Here is a 19,726-nt window from a genome sequence, read left to right as displayed (position 1 = left end):
AAAAACGCAATTTCAGTTAAAGAGTTTCCTTGTGACAATATTTTATTATATTTTTGATGAAAGGTTTGAAAATGTGTTGCGTATGTACCTAAAGCCTCTTTACTTTCTGAACACGTATTAGGTTAATATCTTGTTCCTTATTGCTATTGTTGATACAGTGGTACGTCATGCCAATAGACAATAGATTATTGTTTCTTGGCAAATAATAGAGAGATATGAACATGTTGATAACTGCACCTCCCTGAACACCCTCCTAGTTATATTGCCCAGGTGGGTACATTAGCTCAAAGATTTGCCTTTGCCATTGGCTGCATTTAGGTTAATTATAATATTCAAATTACAGCAACAAATTATGAACAAATTATCTCTTACAGAATAATGAATTGTACAAAGTTAGAGGGCAGTGTTTTTATACATAGAATAAGTCAAACAACAACCTCGATTGACTACTGTGAGTGACAAAAAAGCAAAGCCAAATGGCAGCAACCACATCATTTATATGTAGCTTTAAATTATTTGGTGTGTTAATAAAAGCAAATGGCTGTTTAATTTACCCATAAAAAAACAATACATAATATTAGCTTATAAAACACCCTTTTCAGTTTTGTCAAGGCCGTAAAAACAGATAACATTGTCAGAGATTGTAATGATTAAATGACTATACCTCCACATTGTTTGTTGCAGGCAAAGGAATTAAGTCCAGTAGTGGGCCGGTTGTTGGCAGGAATACTGGCGTCGGTGTTGGACTACGGGCCGGACTACGGGCTGGACTACGGGCTGGACTACGGGCTGGACTCGGGGCCCGGGTGGGTTCCGGAGTAGCAGGTTTGGGCTGAGTGTCCTCCATGGCAATAGGCTACAGTATTTCTGGTCCACTCACTTCTTACTCACAGTACATCAACTGTAGGGGTGGGGTTGCCCATTGATGGGCAGTTCCTTCAGTTCTACTTCTGTATGTCAAGCTCTGACTGCAGGCTCCTATTCATGCAACACAGCTTTATCAGTAGAGAAACAAATTATTGTTTACTTAATAAACAATAGTGAACAGTGGAGTTAGTACAGGTGTAAGATTGGATTAATGATTATGATAAATGTAATATCACACATGACACGATTGTTGTGTCAAACATACAGGCTTAACAGAGAATATGTAAATGTTTTATTAATTTAATATTGTACTGTAAGAGGTCTCTATGGGGAAAGAAAACTAACGAGGCTTTAAGCCTCATGATCCATGTCTAAATGAGGATCTATGAGGCTAATGTGTAGCTGTATGCTGGCTACCGTGTACTGTGTTTACTTTGGTAAACGCACTGGTAGTGATGACTTGTAACTCATTACAATGAACATACTAAACAATGTGCTCCATGTTTAATAGCTTGAGTCCACGCTATGTTATGCACAAAGGTTTACAGGTAATGTAATGTAGACTAACGCTACTACAATGTTGTGACAGTTGCTGATGGCAACAGACGTTAGTTAATCCACTGCGATCAGACCACACTAATCGATGCTTACAGCTCGACCATATGGCACATCTAGCTAGCGGATGCTAGAGCAACTAGATTAGAGTTAACTACATTGTGAACAACATATCTTTCAGCCTGGCATTGGTAGCCATTTAGCTAGCAAGCAAAGCAAGTGTTTAAAGGTGTGTTTGTCCTGCTGTAGCGGTACCATAGTTGAAGCTAATAGAGGGGTAAATCCACGCCTCATCATAAATAATGCTAATGTACCCATTATCGGACATGTATGTTAACTCAGAGGCAGCTAACTACGCGTACAATATATGGTACAACAGTAATACACGAGCACCTCTTTAGTTATTATGTAATGGGTCTGTGGGGCATCGATCAGCTCGCCATGCCCACCGTTGCTTTGCTAGCGCTATATGTTATGTGTTTAGAACGTTGCTTTCGCCCACCAGCGCTCTGCTCTGGGTCACCGATTACTCCTACTCTTATTTTATAGATTAGTACAATTAAATTACAGGTAAATTAGCACTGTCATTTCATTTACAGCCATTTTACAGAGCAACGTAAGGTACGATATAGCTTGGAAATGTTCACTATACAGTAATGGCTTCAGGCTGAATTAGCCTAGTTAACGTTAGTAAGGGGTAAACTCTCCATAACGCGACGCTTAACGCGGCCGCCACGGACTCGTTAACCCGGTTGACGCAACGTTAGAAATACTTTCGTCTCAGGTACAAATCGGTTCAATCATCAATTTCGGAGAGCGAGGTCTTGTCCGATATTGGATGCTTTGCCAGTAGCAGGTTGTGTGCTTCCGACCAACAAGCTGTCAGTGAACTCTCCACACCATATCAATATGCACGGTAGCTAACTAGGGACCTAGTGACCCCTCAAACGGGATTACAAAAAGAAATTAAACGCTATTAAAGAAAACAAAAGCTTACCTTATATCATAAACATGACCGCGTGTGAACTTTCAGTGTGCAGAGTTTCTGGCAGTCATGAGGCACATAGAGCAGCTGGGCATTGGGAATGAGGCGGATTAGTGATGGCAAAGCATGTCCGCGCACAGGATTGCATGGGGGAAGTAGGGTCAAACAGAAAAGCCACTCAATAGTATTGGTGAAGACTTTTAATAGATGTTTGAACATATTTCATTATTATTCAAATTAAACTTTTAACGATTGGTTTGTCAAATACTTCACAATTAATGCATTTATAATAAGGTGATTAGTTACACCATTACACTTTAGCTGTGATAAAACCAATTCATTACTATGTCAATCAACATCACTATGTTGGCATTGCACACATTTGCAGCATATAACATTTTATTTGGAAAATAGGGCATGTCACAGAAAAAGTCAACAATAAGCAAAATCATATAAATGATTTAACTCAGATTTAGTGCGTTTTATTTGGGCTTCAACTAAGAATATTAAGTCTCCACTACTGTCACAACGTGCTTGCAACAGTTTGATTAGAGTCTCCATCCTCCATCGATGATTTGCTCCGTTCCAGTCACATAGGTAGACTGTGAAAAAGTGGAGATACATCATATAATTTGTACATGATTTCACTGCCAACCAATAAACAAACATGTGTATTTGCATGTATAACTAAGTAATATTAAAAGTGGTGGCCATGAATCCAAGTATTCCCTCCTTCTCAATTACCTTTTTTTTTTTTAAAACGGAAACCAAAAAAAAGTCTGCAACGTTTTTTGATTAAAAAAAGAAATCCCACCAAAAGGATCTTTGAGTCTAAAGACATACTGACTTTTTTTTTTTTAATGTTAACTCCAACTAAGTTTAAATCCTATCAAATGTCTAGAATACAAACAAAGTAATTGGACCTCCGTGTAGCTACGGCTCTGCAAACTTTGCCTGAATGTTGATGTATTGTGCCTGGACCACATATGTATGCAAGCACTCACTCACTCACCTCATCTGAGGCCAGGTATACACACAGGTGAGCCACCTCTTCAGCTGTGCACATTCTGCCAGTTTTCTGTCTTGCCATGAAATCCTTATAAGCCTGCAGAGTTACAGAGAGAGAGAGAGGACTTAAAGTTGTATCATTTGCTCCAATACCCAGGATTGTTTCTAGTCGAAAACAATAGATACCTGTTCTGGGTCAGGTTGGGCCTCGATCCTACCCCTCAATGATGGAGTATCAACAGTTCCTGAAAAAAAAGAAGAAGTCATGATTGGGTTCAATGTAGGTCTACTACACAAATGAGTTTGCACAGCATTTATTGAGACTGGCTTTGAAGGAACAAACTCAAGGTGTGTACATATTTGAAATTCAGAATGTCCTCAAACATGATAATAACAATGATAAGAAAACATGTTTGTATTTGTTTTCAAGTATATCTATGGTTAAATGTTATCTAGTGACCTCGAACAATATTAGAGTAATCAAAGGACACATGGTTTTATTGTGAAGGGTGTTTTAAACTTACCAGGACAAACACAGTTACAGCGAATGCCTTGCTCAATAAAATCAGCCGCTATAGATTTGGTGAACCCAATCACTGCAGCCTTGGAGGTACTATAGGCACACCGGTTCACAACACCTGAGTGAAGGAAACACACGTCACTCAGACGCAGAGCAGCAATCTGAGCTAAGAGGATTACAATGAACTTGGTCATACTTCAATGACTTAATGTCCCTTTAGTCGGGCAGGACACATCTATAATCATCTACGGAAGCTTTTTCTTTTTACCTTTAATGCTCGATGCAACAGATGCCATGTTAATAATGTTTCCTGACTTCTTTGCCAACATCTAGAATGACAAAATACATTTGAAAGTTATCATGTACACATGAAAAAATGTGTTAAATTAAGGCGTTATGCAGCATTCTTTAAGAGATTTGTGCTTTGATCCAAGCTAAAATGTTTGCTTTGAAGCAGTTTGGTTAGTTTGAGACTTAATCTGGATTAGTGATAGGACAGTCACCACCCATCATGTCACAGGCTCAGAGTAATACAGCTAATCCAAGCGGACAAAGGATGAGAACAATATGAAAGCATATGTCACTCAATTTACAACAGCATCTATTTCCTTGTCCTAACAACAGGATGAACAGCGATTAGTATTTAGCAAAGTAAACAGGTCACCTTAGGTAGGAAGGCCTTGCTCATGAGGAACATGCTCCGGATGTTCACGTTCATTGTGAAGTCCCAGTCGGCCTCTTCGCAGTCCAAGACGGAGCCATGGTGCACAAACCTGTTTGAAGTAGATGACATGTTAACTCTGATTACAAAGGATGGTATTACATGCAACATATATACATATGGCTCTTACTATGAGGTAAAAAATCTCAAATGTCAATCAGGAAAAAAAAAGAAGATTGAAGAAATAAGTATAATATTTCGCCACCTGAACAGTTTCTTCCCCCCCGCTACCGGCCTCACAAACAAGGCACGGCCCCCCCACTGACACTTTACCTGAGCCACATCATGGACTCTATGCATTACATTAATGCACACAATGTACAACATTATTTTTGTATTACAGCTGATTTTATTCCTCTATTTCATTCCATTGTTATATTTTACTATATATTTTTAATTATGTTTTATATTTTTCTAGTTTTCTACCTGTGTTTTTAATTATTGTTTTTATGCACCACGACACCAAGTCAAATACATGTAAACCTACCTGGTAATAAACCTGTTTCTGATTCTAATTCTGATAATAAATACAAAAGTAAACTGCAAATAAATGCTTGTTAAAATGCTGCGTTCTCCCCCTTAACATTTTACCTTGACTTGTGTCGATTTAGAGACCTTTGTTAAGGAGATTGACTAAAGGTCAAGATAAGGTTAATCCTTAAGGTATAGGGATTTGGGAAACGTTGTTAATCATGGGACGGGTACACGTGCTGAATGACAAGACAGCAACACAAGTGGAACAGTTTATGTATGTCAAGGAATATGGCTGTCAAGATTCCGCGTATTTGTTATGTAAAATATTCTAACAGGGGTATGTAGTGCATCTTGTAGGGACTATTTACTATTTAGCAGTGTATTTAGTCTGCTAACGAATATTTATGGTATCACGATTTCACAATGTTTGATCAACTCAAAATAAGCTACACTGCCCATACTAAAAGGTAATGTATGAACATTTAACCCAGCGAGGCTTACTTGTAATGAGATTATGAGACAATACAAATTGAATATCATCAGACTTAATGCCCAAAAGAAAGTTAATGAGTATTACTCTGGTAATTCAGAACACACAGGAAAAAAACATACCCAGCGACATTGAACAGCACATCCACATGATCATGTTCCTTGGCCAGGGCTTCGACTTGGTCCTTCTTAGTTACATCCACAACCTTGGTCTTAATCCCTGTTGGAGAAGAGGAAAAAAGTGCATTTTTTGTGGAGAACAGAGCAATTATTTTAATGCTTGCTTTGATTCAGCTCACATGAAAAAACGAATTGTCTTTATGATGTCTCTAGTCATTCACATTTTATTGGAGGAGATGCTAGTTTAAAATCAGGCCGCCAGTCTCCTAAAATAAACAAGTGAACAACATATGAAATAGACAAAAGCATCTTCTTTTTCTGAGGCTTCACAATCTGCACAATAACACACATTTACAACCGATTGCTATTCTGAAGAGCTTATTTTCATGCTGGCCAGTTAACAGAAATATCAAGGCTCCCTCCCTTATTTCCAGGTGATGTGTATTTTTATCACGCGAGTCAACAGCTCTAGAGAAAGCAGTTAGGGGTGCTTTGGTTGAGAGCGATCTGCATGGAAGTGTTACGAGGGAAAAGAGTGTTAATGACCTCCTATTGATTCAATCCTGGTCCAGCTGATGCAATTTTCAGCAATAACTACTGATGCAGATAGCATGGGTTGGTAGTGATCACTCTACTGTTCTGTTCACTGACTATGTGAGATGTGGAGACCAGTGAGCAGTAATTCACTCACACAGTATAACTTATCTTAAAGCAAATGCAGCATATTAAAGTCTTTGCTTGCACAAATTATTCTTGTATCATTTTTAGTGATGCAGTCATAGTAATACTTATATTTGGTGATTTTCTTAGCATTTTATAGTAGTAAACTGAGTATCTTTGTCAAAACAAGACATCTGATGCAGCACCCCTGGCTCAGGTTAGCTGTAATAGGAAAGTCTCACTGATGTTAGACCAACTAAATGTTCAATAAATAGAGAAAATAACAGCATTATTAATAAAATAAACGATCGCAGACCTTTAAGAAGATTTTAAAAACAGGACTTGAAATGTTGATTGCATTAAAACTATGGGCATGTATCAAATGCATCTTCTTAAAGGCTCAAAGGTACAGAGGTGAATGTTATGACAGAATTTGAGCAAAAAGGAAAAACATGCCTCAGTCATCCGGCTTTATTGCACTGGCTGCCCAGCAGATGGCGGCCTAAGACCAAGGGAAATTAATCTTACCTGGAATGCTGTCCAGCTCTTTCAGCTTCTCTCCATTGATGTCTGTCGCTGTGACTTGAGCTCCCTCCTTTGCAAATGCCTACACGGATGAAAAACACGAGTCAGAGCCGAGCAAATTTACAATGTGTGGATATGTTATGCTATAAAACCTCCAGCTCAGTAGGACTTTGTAGAAGAAAAACAAATCATTTGGTATGATCCTGCAACGTTAACAAATATGTTGTATGGCTATTGCTGTTTGGTTCAATAAGCTTAGATAATGAAAAACCTTAAGACTGGGACCAGTGAGGCAGGTATGATTTTCTATTTCTTATTAAAGCTGTATTTTCACCTGAATGCACATACTTACTTCCTCTAGAGGCAATACTTCAGGTCACAGTGCTGACACCAAGATCTCATTATCACATATGATAGCATTTCTAACCTTAAACATAATTTGAATCCATTCAATTTCCGGTCACTTGATTGCTGATGGAGTTACTGCATGTTAACCACAGAGCAGACCCCATCAGTAAAACACACCTCTACAAGTGTAAATGAAAAAAGCTGACTAGCCCCTCAAATATACTATATACTGTGTCATTTGAACCTGATGATATTAGACATAAATAGTCCTATCCTTTTTTTGTATTATTGGCCACTGAACAAAACAAATTGCTGTTTTTCAAGGCACAGGTGTAAAGACAACACTTTAAGCTGATGGCTGTGATGATGACCCAATCTGGATAAGGATATGTGTGTTCGATTTTAGTGTCATGCTATCTCTTGAGCAAGAATATCACCACACCAATCGTCCATAAGGGTTACCCTAACCTGTGTCTCAGGAGCCACTATTAGAGCACACTTATTTGAAGTATACAATTGTTGACTGATAGCATATTTCAACCATTGCCCACAGAAGGTCTATAATATTCATGCAAGCTGAAAAAGGTAGTTTCTATAAATATATTGATTGAATGAATATATAATTTTGTTGTATTGTACTACTGCAATCTATCCGCTACCACACTTCATTCTACAATGTTACACTAATTTGATTTTATAAATACTGCTTGCTCCCCTGAATGTGTATGTGACGAAAGTAACTTCGTCACTATGGACTGACGGCTTCAGGCCGGGTAATATGGCACTTTATTAGCGTGATTGCACAGTATATGTTGTCTGTGGCTGATGATTATGTGCACCTGGTGTCCTGTGTTGTCTCCTCCCCCTCACCTGTGTCTTGTTGTGCTGATTAGAGTGTGTGTATTTAGGCTCTGTTTCCCTGTCTGTTGAGAGGGCTGTGTGTGTGTGTGTGAGATCCTTGTGGCTGCAGGACGTGTGCAAGGAGAACAGCAGGATTGAAGCTGAACGTGGTGCCCATGATTTTAATAAATGCCCACGTCGGGTTATATTTTTGGACGTTCTGCCTCTGCCTCCTTGCTTTGTCTGGGCCGCTCAACGGTCAGGTTCACAGTGTACTTCTGTCAATTGTAATATATATATTTATTTATTTTTAGTTTTATTTTAAATACTATGTGCATGCCTTTTTACTTGTGTGTTTTAATTTTTCGTCTCCATCTACAGTATACTTTGCTGTAAGAATGTAAATTTCCCCTCTGTAGGACGAATAAAGGAATTCTGATTGATTACATTATTACTATAACAGCTTTTATATTTATTTATGGAACTCAGCTTGTTCTCCTGAGATGTAAAAACAAACAGGAAAACTAGAACTTAAACAGGCAAATAACCACATGCAGTGTGTATTTCTGTAACAGTCATTTGGAAGATAACATCTTTATGATCACTGTTATTAGTGCAGTTCTTCACTTATGTACCCTTCCAAATGGCTTTTATAGAAGATATATAACATTTGGCAGGATGTCAGTACCATTCAAATATTAAATTTGCATTACACAAACACTGGTTTGAATATGTAATTATGCAAAATACACAATGCTTTGACACCACATGATAGGCACTAAAACATTTTCCTGTGTGATATGGTTGGACACATATAAGTTAGAAGTTCTCATTAAAGCTCATTACTATTGCTGCAGCACGTCCAATCCCCTGCGCAGCAGCCGACAACACAATTACTTTCCCGTCGAGGCGTCCCATAGTGCACCTTTCACTGCTGCTGTGATCTAAACACACAAACAGAAAACAGAGTATTGTACAAAAACAACGGGTTCATTTTGATATCAATTGATCTCTTCTCATTATATATATGTTTCCTTTTTTGCAATCAATAATTATTAACAAATGTGTTCACAGAAGATTAGTTTACCAGGCAGTATATAACCTATAGCAGCAATTGTGTGTGGTGTAGTATCAGATTGATATTAACAGGCCTTATTAGGAAATGCATCATTTTATGTTATATCCTTGTTAGAATATTTATAATAGTAAGCCATGTTAAACCTTACAGAATACAGAGCTAACCTCTTGCAAATAGGCACTTGTAAAATAAGTGTTCCCTTATTCTATTGTTTGAATTGTTGCATGCAACTTTTGCCTCTCAACACTCACTTTGTTACAATGGAAACAACAATTCACACGTATTAATGAGTATGTAAGTATTACCTAAAGAGAAAACTACATTAAGATTCTAAAATAAAGTTACAAAAGTTGTTCATTTTCATCAGGGCCATCTCCACCCAACAGTGGCAACTGTGTGGAAAGCAGTTGGAGAGCAGTTTCCTGACACAGTTTGCTCTCGTCAGCCCTCACCATGGCCCTCACCAGTGGTCTTAGGAAAGAGACAGCTGGCTGTTACATCAAGTTAGTGAGAGATTCTCCCCTTTCTTTACCTTTTTCCCTTTAACAGGCAAAAGACTAGGGCTTACAACATCAGTGCAAAGTAAAGTAAAAATAACTTCTCAGAGCCACTTGCTGTTTCTCTCAACACATTATTCTCAATGTGTATGCCTGGCATTGAGATTGCAATCTTACACACAGTAGTGGTTTGACATGCTTTGTCATTTTATTTAGTTCCTCTGCAGAGTTCTTTTGAATAAAAATGCACACTGTATTATTTGTATTATACGGTTTCATTCAAGTGCAGACACATACTGTGTGCTCATGTGCAGCCAAGAGCAGCTAAGGCAATGCACCTGTCAGATATTTCCCGCTTTGTCAACAATGTGGCTTTTAAACGTTGAATCAGTAAGTACAGACCGGACCCTTAACTTTTTTTTGCTTTAAAATCATGTGTAGGCCTATGAATAATGTACAAATGTACACAGGCCAGTTTGAGTAATATGTATTTTTGTTAAGGTTGATGTGGTCTAAGTCTTTAATGCTAGATATATAAATGGCAGCTTAAATGTATTATAGCCTGAGGGTATACTATAAGTATGTACAAAAGCCTATCAAAATATTATCAGAAATGTCAACATTACTTTTTAGGATTTTTAAACACGGATGTAGTTGTTGTACATCTCCAAAGTCGTTTAAAAAAAATAGAACAGGACATTTCACACTGCAGGCATCATCCAATTTTTTGTTGAAAACAACATCATTTTAGAAAGAAATGTATGGGCATAGATATGTCTCATAATTATATATATATATAAAAATAATTTGTGTGTAAATATGTGATTTGTAAATGTAAAACAACATCCACAAATGCATTTAAAAGATTTGCAAACTCACAAATACATTTGCAAGTGTAAAACGGATCTGCAAATACGCTAAATATGTTCACAAATTAAAAAAAGATCTGTGAATATCTCTTTAACATTTACAACTTTCGATCAGGCATTTCTGAATCCATTTTGTATTTGTGGACCAAAAATGCCCTCGCGGATCTCAACTCTCTGTTCACGGATCTCAAATCTCTGTTCGCGGATCGTCTTTTTACACACACGGAATTTTGAGACATATTTTCCGCCGGTCTCGGCTAAAATCTACTCGTGTCACTCGGTTATTTTCGGAAACCACGTGATGGCCTGCTGATGACTACATTTCCGCATGATTTCAAAGTAAGAGCATGATGGTTTGTTTAATGCTCTGTTTTTGTATTATAATGAACAGCGGAACGTTAGATGCATTCTTCATCACCATCACCCTCATCATCATGTTATAGTGATACAGTTAGTTTGTGTTATTGGTTCAATACAGCATATCTCGAGCACTTTCGTTGATGTTGAAGTGCAGGCGATCCGCCACTTTCGGGTCCCGGGGGGGAGCAGCTGGCAGCGAAGCAGCCCAGATAAAACTCTTTCTTCATTGTTTGTTGTGTATTCAGTCAAGCGGCGGGTCAAAGTTACAAAGCACTTCACATCTTATTAATCGGCCTAATTTTACTTTACCAGTGCAGTAATAAAGTAATCTGTAGAAAAGCACCGTATTTAGGTCAGCCTTCATAGTAAGGCTACATTACATGTTATAATATTCATCGTGTCCTTTACCTGCAGAGTACAGGACTTACATATTGTACATATTATATCAATCCTATAATATTTGTTTCTAACATTTAAAGTGCTTAAAGCAAATGTGGGATATTCATTTGATAAAAGTAATTGACAAAGAAATTAACGATTGTCATATTTTATTATGTAGGATACAGAACTGGACTGTAGTCAAGCAAACTTACTTAATAACACATTCCACATACTTGTTCTTTGCATCAGTGTTTCAATGTTATATTTTATAACCATATATATTATTAAAACAATTAAAATACATGCCCTACCGTTGATTGTGCACACTTTTGCCTGAAATTAATCTCCCACTGCCAGGCCCACGCACAGTCAATATAAGTAATTATATTAATGCATAGGAATGTAGTGATACTTCTTTATTCTTCTTTTGTATACAATTATAACGGTACATAACAGCGGAAGAAAAGTATACATATTTTTAAAAACGGTTTTGTTTTTTGTGACAGAGATTACAGATCCCCATTGACTGGGAGGCCAGTGGTCATCTGCGTGAGGAACACTGGGAATAGTTGTTCCTGTCACCCGGAGTCCTCTGAGTGATCAACAGGTGGAACACCTTAATGCTAATATTGACCCAATGTTACCATCAGATTAATTTGGAAAGGACATCTACTTGAACACATTACAGTTGGTTCTCTTTACGACTGGAAATTAAGAGCAATGGATCCATGGACTACCAGCAGACAAAGTATTCAGATACTTGACTGAAGTAAAAGTCTTGCCTTTATAGTCTTACTTAAGTAAAGGTATGTAAGTACTAGCCAAATGGACTTACATTTGAAGTACTCATTATGCTTTAAAAGGTTCTCTGTATGTGTTAACACTTTTGATTATATAGCTGCATTAATGTGTATGTGATGTGAAAAATAAAATTAAAATAAACATTGATTGATGTGTCATTTCACTAATGTAAATGTTTATGGTTAATATTGACAAAACTTTTGTAGTGCTTTGTATGCTGTTGGCTAGTTTAATATACACCAATGCATTATATTCTCATAAGTGATTATCTACATTTCTCAGAGAAACAGCCCTGTTTCCAGCATTGTGACTGTATTTGCAAAGGATGATACAAGCAAAACAATCTAATCATAACATTAAATAAAGTTGTTGCATAAATGAAGTGGAGTAAAAAGTAAGAATAATTCCAGTCCTGTATCCTACATAATAAAATATGACAATCATGAATGTCTTTCTTTTTATGAAATCAGTATCCCACATTTGTGTTAAACACTTGCAAATGATATATGCTAGAAACCAATGGATTGATATAATATTTACAATGTAAAGTCCTGTACTCTGCAGGTGCTGGTAAAGAGCAATACAATGACTAAACCTTTCCAACCAAAACAACTAGTTGGTAGGTAGGTAGGTACGTAGGTAGGTATAGGCAGACAGATAGATAGATAGACAGACAGATATAGATAGATAGATGGATATCATATATAGATAGATACTTCATTCATCCCAAATTGTGAAATGTGTGGAAACAAGTATAAACACAATAACATTAAATACAAATGAAAGCAATAGACAGGAATATATCAGTAGAAAGGACACGATGAATATTATAACTTGTAATGGAGCCTTACTATGAAGGCTGACCTAAATACGGTGCTTTTCTACAGATTACTTTATTACTGCACTGGTAAAGTAAAATTAGGCCGATTAATAAGATGTGAAGTGCTTTGTAACTTTGACCCGCTTGACTGAATACACAACAAACAATGAAGAAAGAGTTTTATCTGAGCTGCTTCGCTGCCAGCTGCTCCCCCGGGACCCGAAAGTGGCATATCGCCTGCACTTCAACATCAACGAAGGTGCTCGAGATATGCTGTATTGAACCAATAACACAAACTAACTGTATCACTATAACATGATGATGAGGGTGATGGTGATGAAGAATGCATCTAACGTTCCGCTGTTCATTATAATACAAAAACAGAGCATTAAACAAACCATCATGCTCTTACTTTGAAATCATGCGGAAATGTAGTCATCAGCAGGCCATCACGTGGTTTCCGAAAATAACCGAGTGACACGAGTAGATTTTAGCCGAGACCGGCGGAAAATATGTCTCAAAATTCCGTGTGTGTAAAAAGACGATCCGCGAACAGAGATTTGAGATCCGTGAACAGAGAGTTGAGATCCGCGAGGGCATTTTTGGTCCACAAATACAAAATGGATTCAGAAATGCCTGATCGAAAGTTGTAAATGTTAAAGAGATATTCACAGATCTTTTTTTAATTTGTGAACATATTTAGCGTATTTGCAGATCCGTTTTACACTTGCAAATGTATTTGTGAGTTTGCAAATCTTTTAAATGCATTTGTGGATGTTGTTTTACATTTACAAATCACATATTTACACACAAATTATTTTTATGTTCACACAAATAATTATGAGACATATCTATGCCCATAGAAATGGCACCAATTAAAGTGTGCCGAATAAGCAGTTGATGTTTGAATGGTACGGGGCGGGGGCAAGCTCCCAGGAACTGCGCCGGGGACTGATGAGAATATTCGTGCTGGTCAAACGGCGGTACTACACTTCCTTTAGGTTGCTGGGCCCGGAAACACTTTTTCCCATTGACTTACATTGGGAAAGAGTGGTCTGTAACTCGTTGGATAATTTTTTTTAAACTAAATAAACTACCCAGTATGAACGTTTGTATAGCCCTTATTAAAAACATTCGTTCCTCAAGTTGTAAAAATGTGCTAATAACGTTATTCTGAGTTATTTCCCTCGGCATTATGAACGCGCATCTAACCCATGGGACCGCGCCGCCCGGCACGTTCAAGTTACGTGTTCAGTACTACATGAGTTTATCTTTACCTGATCTTTACCCATGGATGCACAATAACAACGGACCCATATCGCCTTACTGCCAGCCCACCGAGCTGTAATAATGGACATATTGCACATGTTTGCTGTAATTCATTATTTGTAAAATATTATACTACATGGGCTGTATGATGTAAATCTTGTACCGTAAATGTTGTATTAAATAAAGTTAATATTACCGACGTAGATTAACGTTCCTGTAGCATCTTATTGCACTTGCAATTGGTTAGGTTACTTGTGGACTACTTCACATGAATAATCACAGTTACTATTAGTGATGGCGAGATGAAGCCTTATGAAGCTTTCCAGCCAATTGGTTCGCAAAAGGGTTCATCTCATGAGGCTTCATCATGGGCTTCATTTGAACACAAACCCCCCTGTTGGTCAAAGTGTGTAAAACAGGCAGATTGGACATCTCAACAGTGTGCTCTATCTCACACCGAGTTCCCAATGAGTAAAGCCTTAGAATAACTCTAAACAACGAACATAAAATCATATTTTCATGTTAACAATATTGTATTTATTACAGTTTAATGATTGTGATTGAAAATCCTAAGGAGGCTGGTAAACATTGCAAAGAGGGATTTATATTCCTTAATAATATTCGTAAACTTAACCATGTTGTAGCCTGAGAAAGGCTAAACCATATCAAAGAATACATTTATTAACTACATTATCTCATTTAGCTGTAGCTTTTATAAACAACAAAAACTACGTATTGTTCAGTCGTTGAACCAGGGACCCTACGGTCATGAGTCAACTGCTTTCAGGCTGAGCTACAGCACACACGCTGAATCTCCTTGAAAACACTGTAAGATATGTATTCCTGTATTTATTGATGTTTTTATTCCTACATTTATTTATGCTTGTATCTATTTATAGCCTACTTATGACATGTTCCGACCTCTATATGAGTGAGGGTCTGAGCTCTCTTGATTCCATCGTGTCACCGGGCCCGGGTACAGGAGGGATAATATGGTTCTTAGTATACATCCATGGGTATTATGAGCGTTGTGGTTCAACGGTTCAACCGATCTGAATCGCTTCCTGAAGCAGTCACGTGGTATCGACAGGCAGCGAGGCTTCGTTTGTCATCGGTGACGTCACTGGCCCAAAACGATACAAGCCTCGGTAAATGCTTCACAAAAAGCTTCGGGGATTACTCGACACACGCTCCGAAGCCTCGGCGCAATACATAACATCACTAGTTACTATCCTTTTATTCCATTACATTTCAAAAAGAAATAGGCTATTGTTATTTTAACTCACAGTAATCCATCATCAGCTTTACTTTTTAGATAAAGTTTTAACTCACAATTGATCATAACAGGCTTCAACATATACATTTTTATATATTACCAAGCAGGGCCGTATCCAGGATTTCCTAAATACCGAGGTCCAAACATGTTAGGGGGGTTCGGGGGATACCCCCGAGATTTTTGGGATTTTCATGATCTAGTTAGGTGCTTTTTAAGTCCTGTGGGGGGTCACACATTGGATAATATATTGATTTCAAACCATGTCAGTGGGCTGCAGCATAAATTATTTTTGAAAGTGTAATACATGAATCAGTTGATTGTTACTATTAATGATCTGGACATGCAGAAGGACCTGCACCCTCTCTTCCATCTTCTTTAGTCTCTCTGTCCTCTTCCTGTTCATTACTCTCTCTGTCCTCTACTCTTTCTCTGTGTTCAATCTCTCCCTCGTTGTTCACTGTTTGCTCCTCCTCACTTGTCGCTCCTGCCAGTCAATTAAAAGCAATTCAGCCATTTAATCAGTGGGTTTTCTCCGGAAGTGTTTCCTTGTACGATGTGAGGGTCTAAGGACAGAGGGTGTCGTATTGTCATACTGATATTCTGTACACACTGTAGTGTTGCACGGTGTACCGATACTTGAAAGGTACCGCGATACCCTGCCGTTAAAAACGGTACGATTCCTCCGTTTAATTAGTATCGGTACTTTAAGAATGACGGGGAAAAGTACTCCTGTGAAAAAGCGCCGTTTTAATAAGAGCCGTGTGTGTTCAGCGCTCTGCTTCCACTCCCTGCACTGCAGCTGTGCCTGCAGTCCCGCTCCTCTCAAGCACGTTCTAAGTCCCTCCCCTCTCTCTCGTGCATGCGGCCACGCGCTAGCTGCCAGAGCATGTGAGAAAACAAGAAGCATGGCCGCTGCGCCTCGGCTTGTTGACAAAAAAGACGCCAGAAGTCTGTGAGCGGGCCGTTCAGGTGTTCAGAGCAGAGCTCCCTGTCGGAGCGGCAGAGGGTGATGTGCACTGAAAAGTTTTTCTGTCGCAATATTATCGTTGAGCAAATGTAACTAGCAAACTAGCATCACTATCTGCTAACGTTAGCTTTAGCCTTCGTTTTCTATTAGTTTTTTTCATAGGCTATAAACGGAGGTGGTATAAGTATATATCTTGTACTTGAGTAAAAGTAGAAGTACCCAGGTCTTGTACTTGAGTTAAAGTAGAAGTACCAGAATGTAGGAACAATCCTGCAATCAAAATGTTCCTCAAATAAAAGTACAAAAGTATTATCATCAAAATATAGTTAAAGTAGCGACAGTAAAAGTAGAAGTACTCAGGTCTTGTACTAGAAGCACCAGAGTGTAGGAATACTCTGTTACAGTAAAAGTACTGCATTCAAAATGTTCCTCAAGTAAAAGTATTAAAGTAGCGACAGTAAAAGTAGTCATTGTGCAGATTGGTCCATTTCAGAATAATATATATGATATGTTTTATAATGATTGATCATGAAAGTGTTCTCAAAGCTGGTAAAGGTGCAGCTAGTTTGAAGTACTTTGTATTCTGCAGGGTAGCTGGTGGATTTACTCCAGGTGGAACTAAAGTCTGATTCAACACTTGGTTAGATTTCACATCATTCATCCAGATCTGTGAAGTAACTAAAGGGATTAATACATGCAGTGGAGTACAAGTACACCATGTACCTCTGAACTGTAGTGGATTAGAAGTACAACGTAGCAAAAGAAACATTGAAATACTTAAATAAAGTACAAGTATCTCAAAATGGTACCCAAGTAGTACTTGAGTTTATGAACTTAGTTACTTTACACCAGTGGCTATAAAGATAGAAAGACTCAGCCTTGCACAGAGGCATGAAAATACATTTTCAAAATGCTCAACAGTGCTGCCAAAATGTTAAACTCACTGCTACACAATTAAAATAAATGCTTTTATATATATTTATATTAGATGTGACACTTTGGCGTTTATGTTCTTAGTAACACTGCTGCTTTAGTTGTTCTGACTGCTAAAATCATCTGTTATTCCTAATTTTAAAGCCGATATTCCGTGTTTCCCTTTTTTTAAGAAAAGTATCGAAAAAGAATCGGAATCGCAATTCTTGACTTGGTATCGGTATCGAAACCAAAATGTTGGTATCGTGACAACACTAACACACTGTGAAGTCCACTGAGACAAATGTAACATTTGTGATATTGGGCTTTATAAATAAACATTGATTGATTGATTTAGTTCATTTCACTTGTTTGTTTGCATTTTTTTTTTTTAAATCTGTTTTGTTTGATTCTCAAAAGAGAACAAAGATGTAAGCAAATGGTGTTTTATTATGAAATCATAACTGCAATAGATGTATGTTGTTTTAAAATTATGCATATTGTAAATGAAGACTATTGTTATAGATAGATAGATGGGGTTATTAAGCCTACATTATTTTGTGTGACTGTACCTGCAGTTCCTCCCTGACTTCCATCACTTTCTCTCTCTCTCTTTCTCTATGCCTGTCCTGTCTCTTCCTTACCAAAGCTGAGCTTCGACTGACATCTTTACATTATATCTGAGTCAGTGTAAAAAGAAAATAATACAATGTTATATCTTCAATGTTTTACTCAAATTGAAATGAAAGAAAAGCATTACAACGTTTGTTAAAAGGTAATCCTTCTGACATTGGATGAATGTAATTCACGTTAGATCTCTAGCTAGTTTATTCACGCAATTTAAACCAAAGTATAGCCTATAGCTGCAATATAAGTTAGTGTGCATGTTGTCGGACGTCCACTGACTAACGTACAGCGTTCACACAGGATCTGTTGGTCCTATGATGTTCTGTGAGGAGCAGAAACACAAGCAGCCCGCTGGACTCAGGTCTCTAGATACCTCATCAATCCTTCGCCGCTCCGGCTCAAGTCCGGGCTGCGGTGGTTTGTTGATACATGTCGTCTTCTTCTGTTTGCTTTAATCGAGGCTACGTAGTTATGCAGCGCCCCCATCGTCAGTAAATGGAAGTACTACAAAGAACCCCGTTTAGTGCAATTATTTCACAAGTTTTGTTATATACACAGCTTGGAAAATATTACCGAGGTCCGGACCTCGGTGACCTCAATGGTAGATACGGCCATGTTACCAAGTGGTTTCATGTACAACCCACACAAGTATCATGCTAAATGAAGCTCTGTTGCTTGGATATCACGAGATCCTGATGTCAGCGTAATATAAAAGTACATAACGATTGATGTCTAATTTAGCATAATTTACTAGCTAGCCGCTAGCTGCTAACTGCCGCCTCGTTAATATAAATCCAGTACCATGCTGTCATGAACGCGCGGTGCTGTTACATGTATGCAAATGCATGTGCTCAATGTGCCTTTTGGGCGGCGTGGTTAAAGTTGCGCATGCTCTATGAGTGCACATACGGGTACTTCTCAGGCATGCCGGGTAATCTGTGACGTTTCGCTCTCTCAAAAGTTGGGCCATTTTGTCATCATGCGCCATTGAACAACTCTCATAGGAATGAATGAGGCCCCGCCTCCCACGCTGTATCCAGTTCTTATTATACATCCATGGTATCCACAGGGAGATTCGGTTCAGTTGGATCACATAATGTAACGCAGTAACGCACCCATTTAAATCACATAACTATAACGGCATATGGATGGATATACATCCATGGGCGGGGGTGTACAGAAAAATATCACGTGATCACTCAGGCTTATGTTCAAGGAGCGTCTTTTTATGGAGCAGCCTCCAACTTCTGGAAGCCATTGCTGTTACCATAAAGTTAAGAATAAGGGCGCACTATGGTAGTGCTGTGTTACAAATGTTTGCTGGCTTGGTATTATTTTGTAATATTCACAGCTATGTTCCGGTGTAAAGTGGTGCAAAGACATGTGTCTTGTTTTACTGTTGCACAGAATATAAATCGACTTGGCAACTAAGGCAAGTATATTTCCTCACCCCGAACACCTAACTGTAAGTGCACGGTGAACTATTCTGAATACTTTTGTGTCTGCCTCTCCAAACACACACGTATTTACTGCTGCATGGAAACAGGCAGGTTGTAGCTTAACACATTGTGAAGAGTTCCACTGTTGAATTTGTACATTTAATGTTCATAGGTTGCACATGATGATTCAAGTTCAACAAGACTAGAAAACGGATCAAACTCACCCAGTGTTCAGGTCCGACACATTGAATAACAAAGTTCAAAAGTAGCACCACGTGAAACCTTCTGCATGTAATGCTATTGGTTCTAAACCCGGAA

The 19,726-nt window shown here is 38.2% G+C and overlaps 2 protein-coding genes across 8 annotated transcripts in view; both read right to left on the bottom strand.

The window, feature by feature from the left end:
- The window catches only part of LOC117442858 (sodium/hydrogen exchanger 9B2), a 13,852-nt gene extending 11,254 nt beyond the window's left edge, over positions 1 to 2,598 (bottom strand). For 5 of the 6 annotated variants that reach the window (XM_071202827.1, XM_034078840.2, XM_034078967.2 and 2 more), the window contains exons 1-2: positions 2,420 to 2,598; positions 665 to 978 (exon numbers count right to left, since the gene is read on the bottom strand). In XM_071202827.1, coding sequence (XP_071058928.1) covers positions 665 to 847 — 183 coding nt within the window. In that variant the 5' untranslated portion in view covers positions 848 to 978; positions 2,420 to 2,598. Of the gene's footprint in view, positions 1 to 664; positions 979 to 2,419 lie in introns of those variants that run through there. The other variant, XM_034078911.2, reaches the window with a different exon arrangement.
- bdh2 (3-hydroxybutyrate dehydrogenase, type 2) lies at positions 2,593 to 19,726 on the bottom strand. 2 transcript variants are annotated; one of them, XM_034079260.1, is made up of 10 exons: positions 19,633 to 19,726; positions 8,959 to 9,056; positions 6,928 to 7,006; positions 5,743 to 5,839; positions 4,600 to 4,708; positions 4,204 to 4,264; positions 3,940 to 4,053; positions 3,602 to 3,660; positions 3,412 to 3,512; positions 2,593 to 3,009 (listed from the first exon to the last, which is right to left on the bottom strand). In XM_034079260.1, exons 2-10 carry the CDS (start codon positions 9,028 to 9,030, stop codon positions 2,997 to 2,999), a joined length of 705 nt encoding a protein of 234 aa, XP_033935151.1. In that variant the 5' UTR covers positions 9,031 to 9,056; positions 19,633 to 19,726; the 3' UTR covers positions 2,593 to 2,996. The 2 variants fall into 2 exon arrangements, with proteins under 2 accessions (XP_033935151.1, XP_033935087.1); XM_034079196.1 differs by having other exon boundaries at positions 3,420 to 3,512.

Source organism: Pseudochaenichthys georgianus, chromosome 1, assembly GCF_902827115.2.
Source record: "Pseudochaenichthys georgianus chromosome 1, fPseGeo1.2, whole genome shotgun sequence".
NCBI classification, from domain to species: Eukaryota; Metazoa; Chordata; class Actinopteri; order Perciformes; family Channichthyidae; genus Pseudochaenichthys; species Pseudochaenichthys georgianus.
Note: the sequence above shows the minus strand (reverse complement) of the source record. Positions and strands in the feature narration are given on the sequence as shown.

Bases quoted from the DNA above. Each gene is read 5' to 3' on its own strand.
- bdh2 (XM_034079196.1), bottom strand. From the start codon at position 9,030: ATGGGACGCCTCGACGGGAAAGTAATTGTGTTGTCGGCTGCTGCGCAG. The intron at 7,007-8,958 runs GTAATGAGCTTT...TCATCCGTGTAG, and splicing joins TTGGACGTGCTGCAGCAATA to GCATTTGCAAAGGAGGGAGC. The intron at 4,709-5,742 runs GTATGTTTTTTT...TACTTCAAACAG, and splicing joins GTGCTGTTCAATGTCGCTGG to GTTTGTGCACCATGGCTCCG.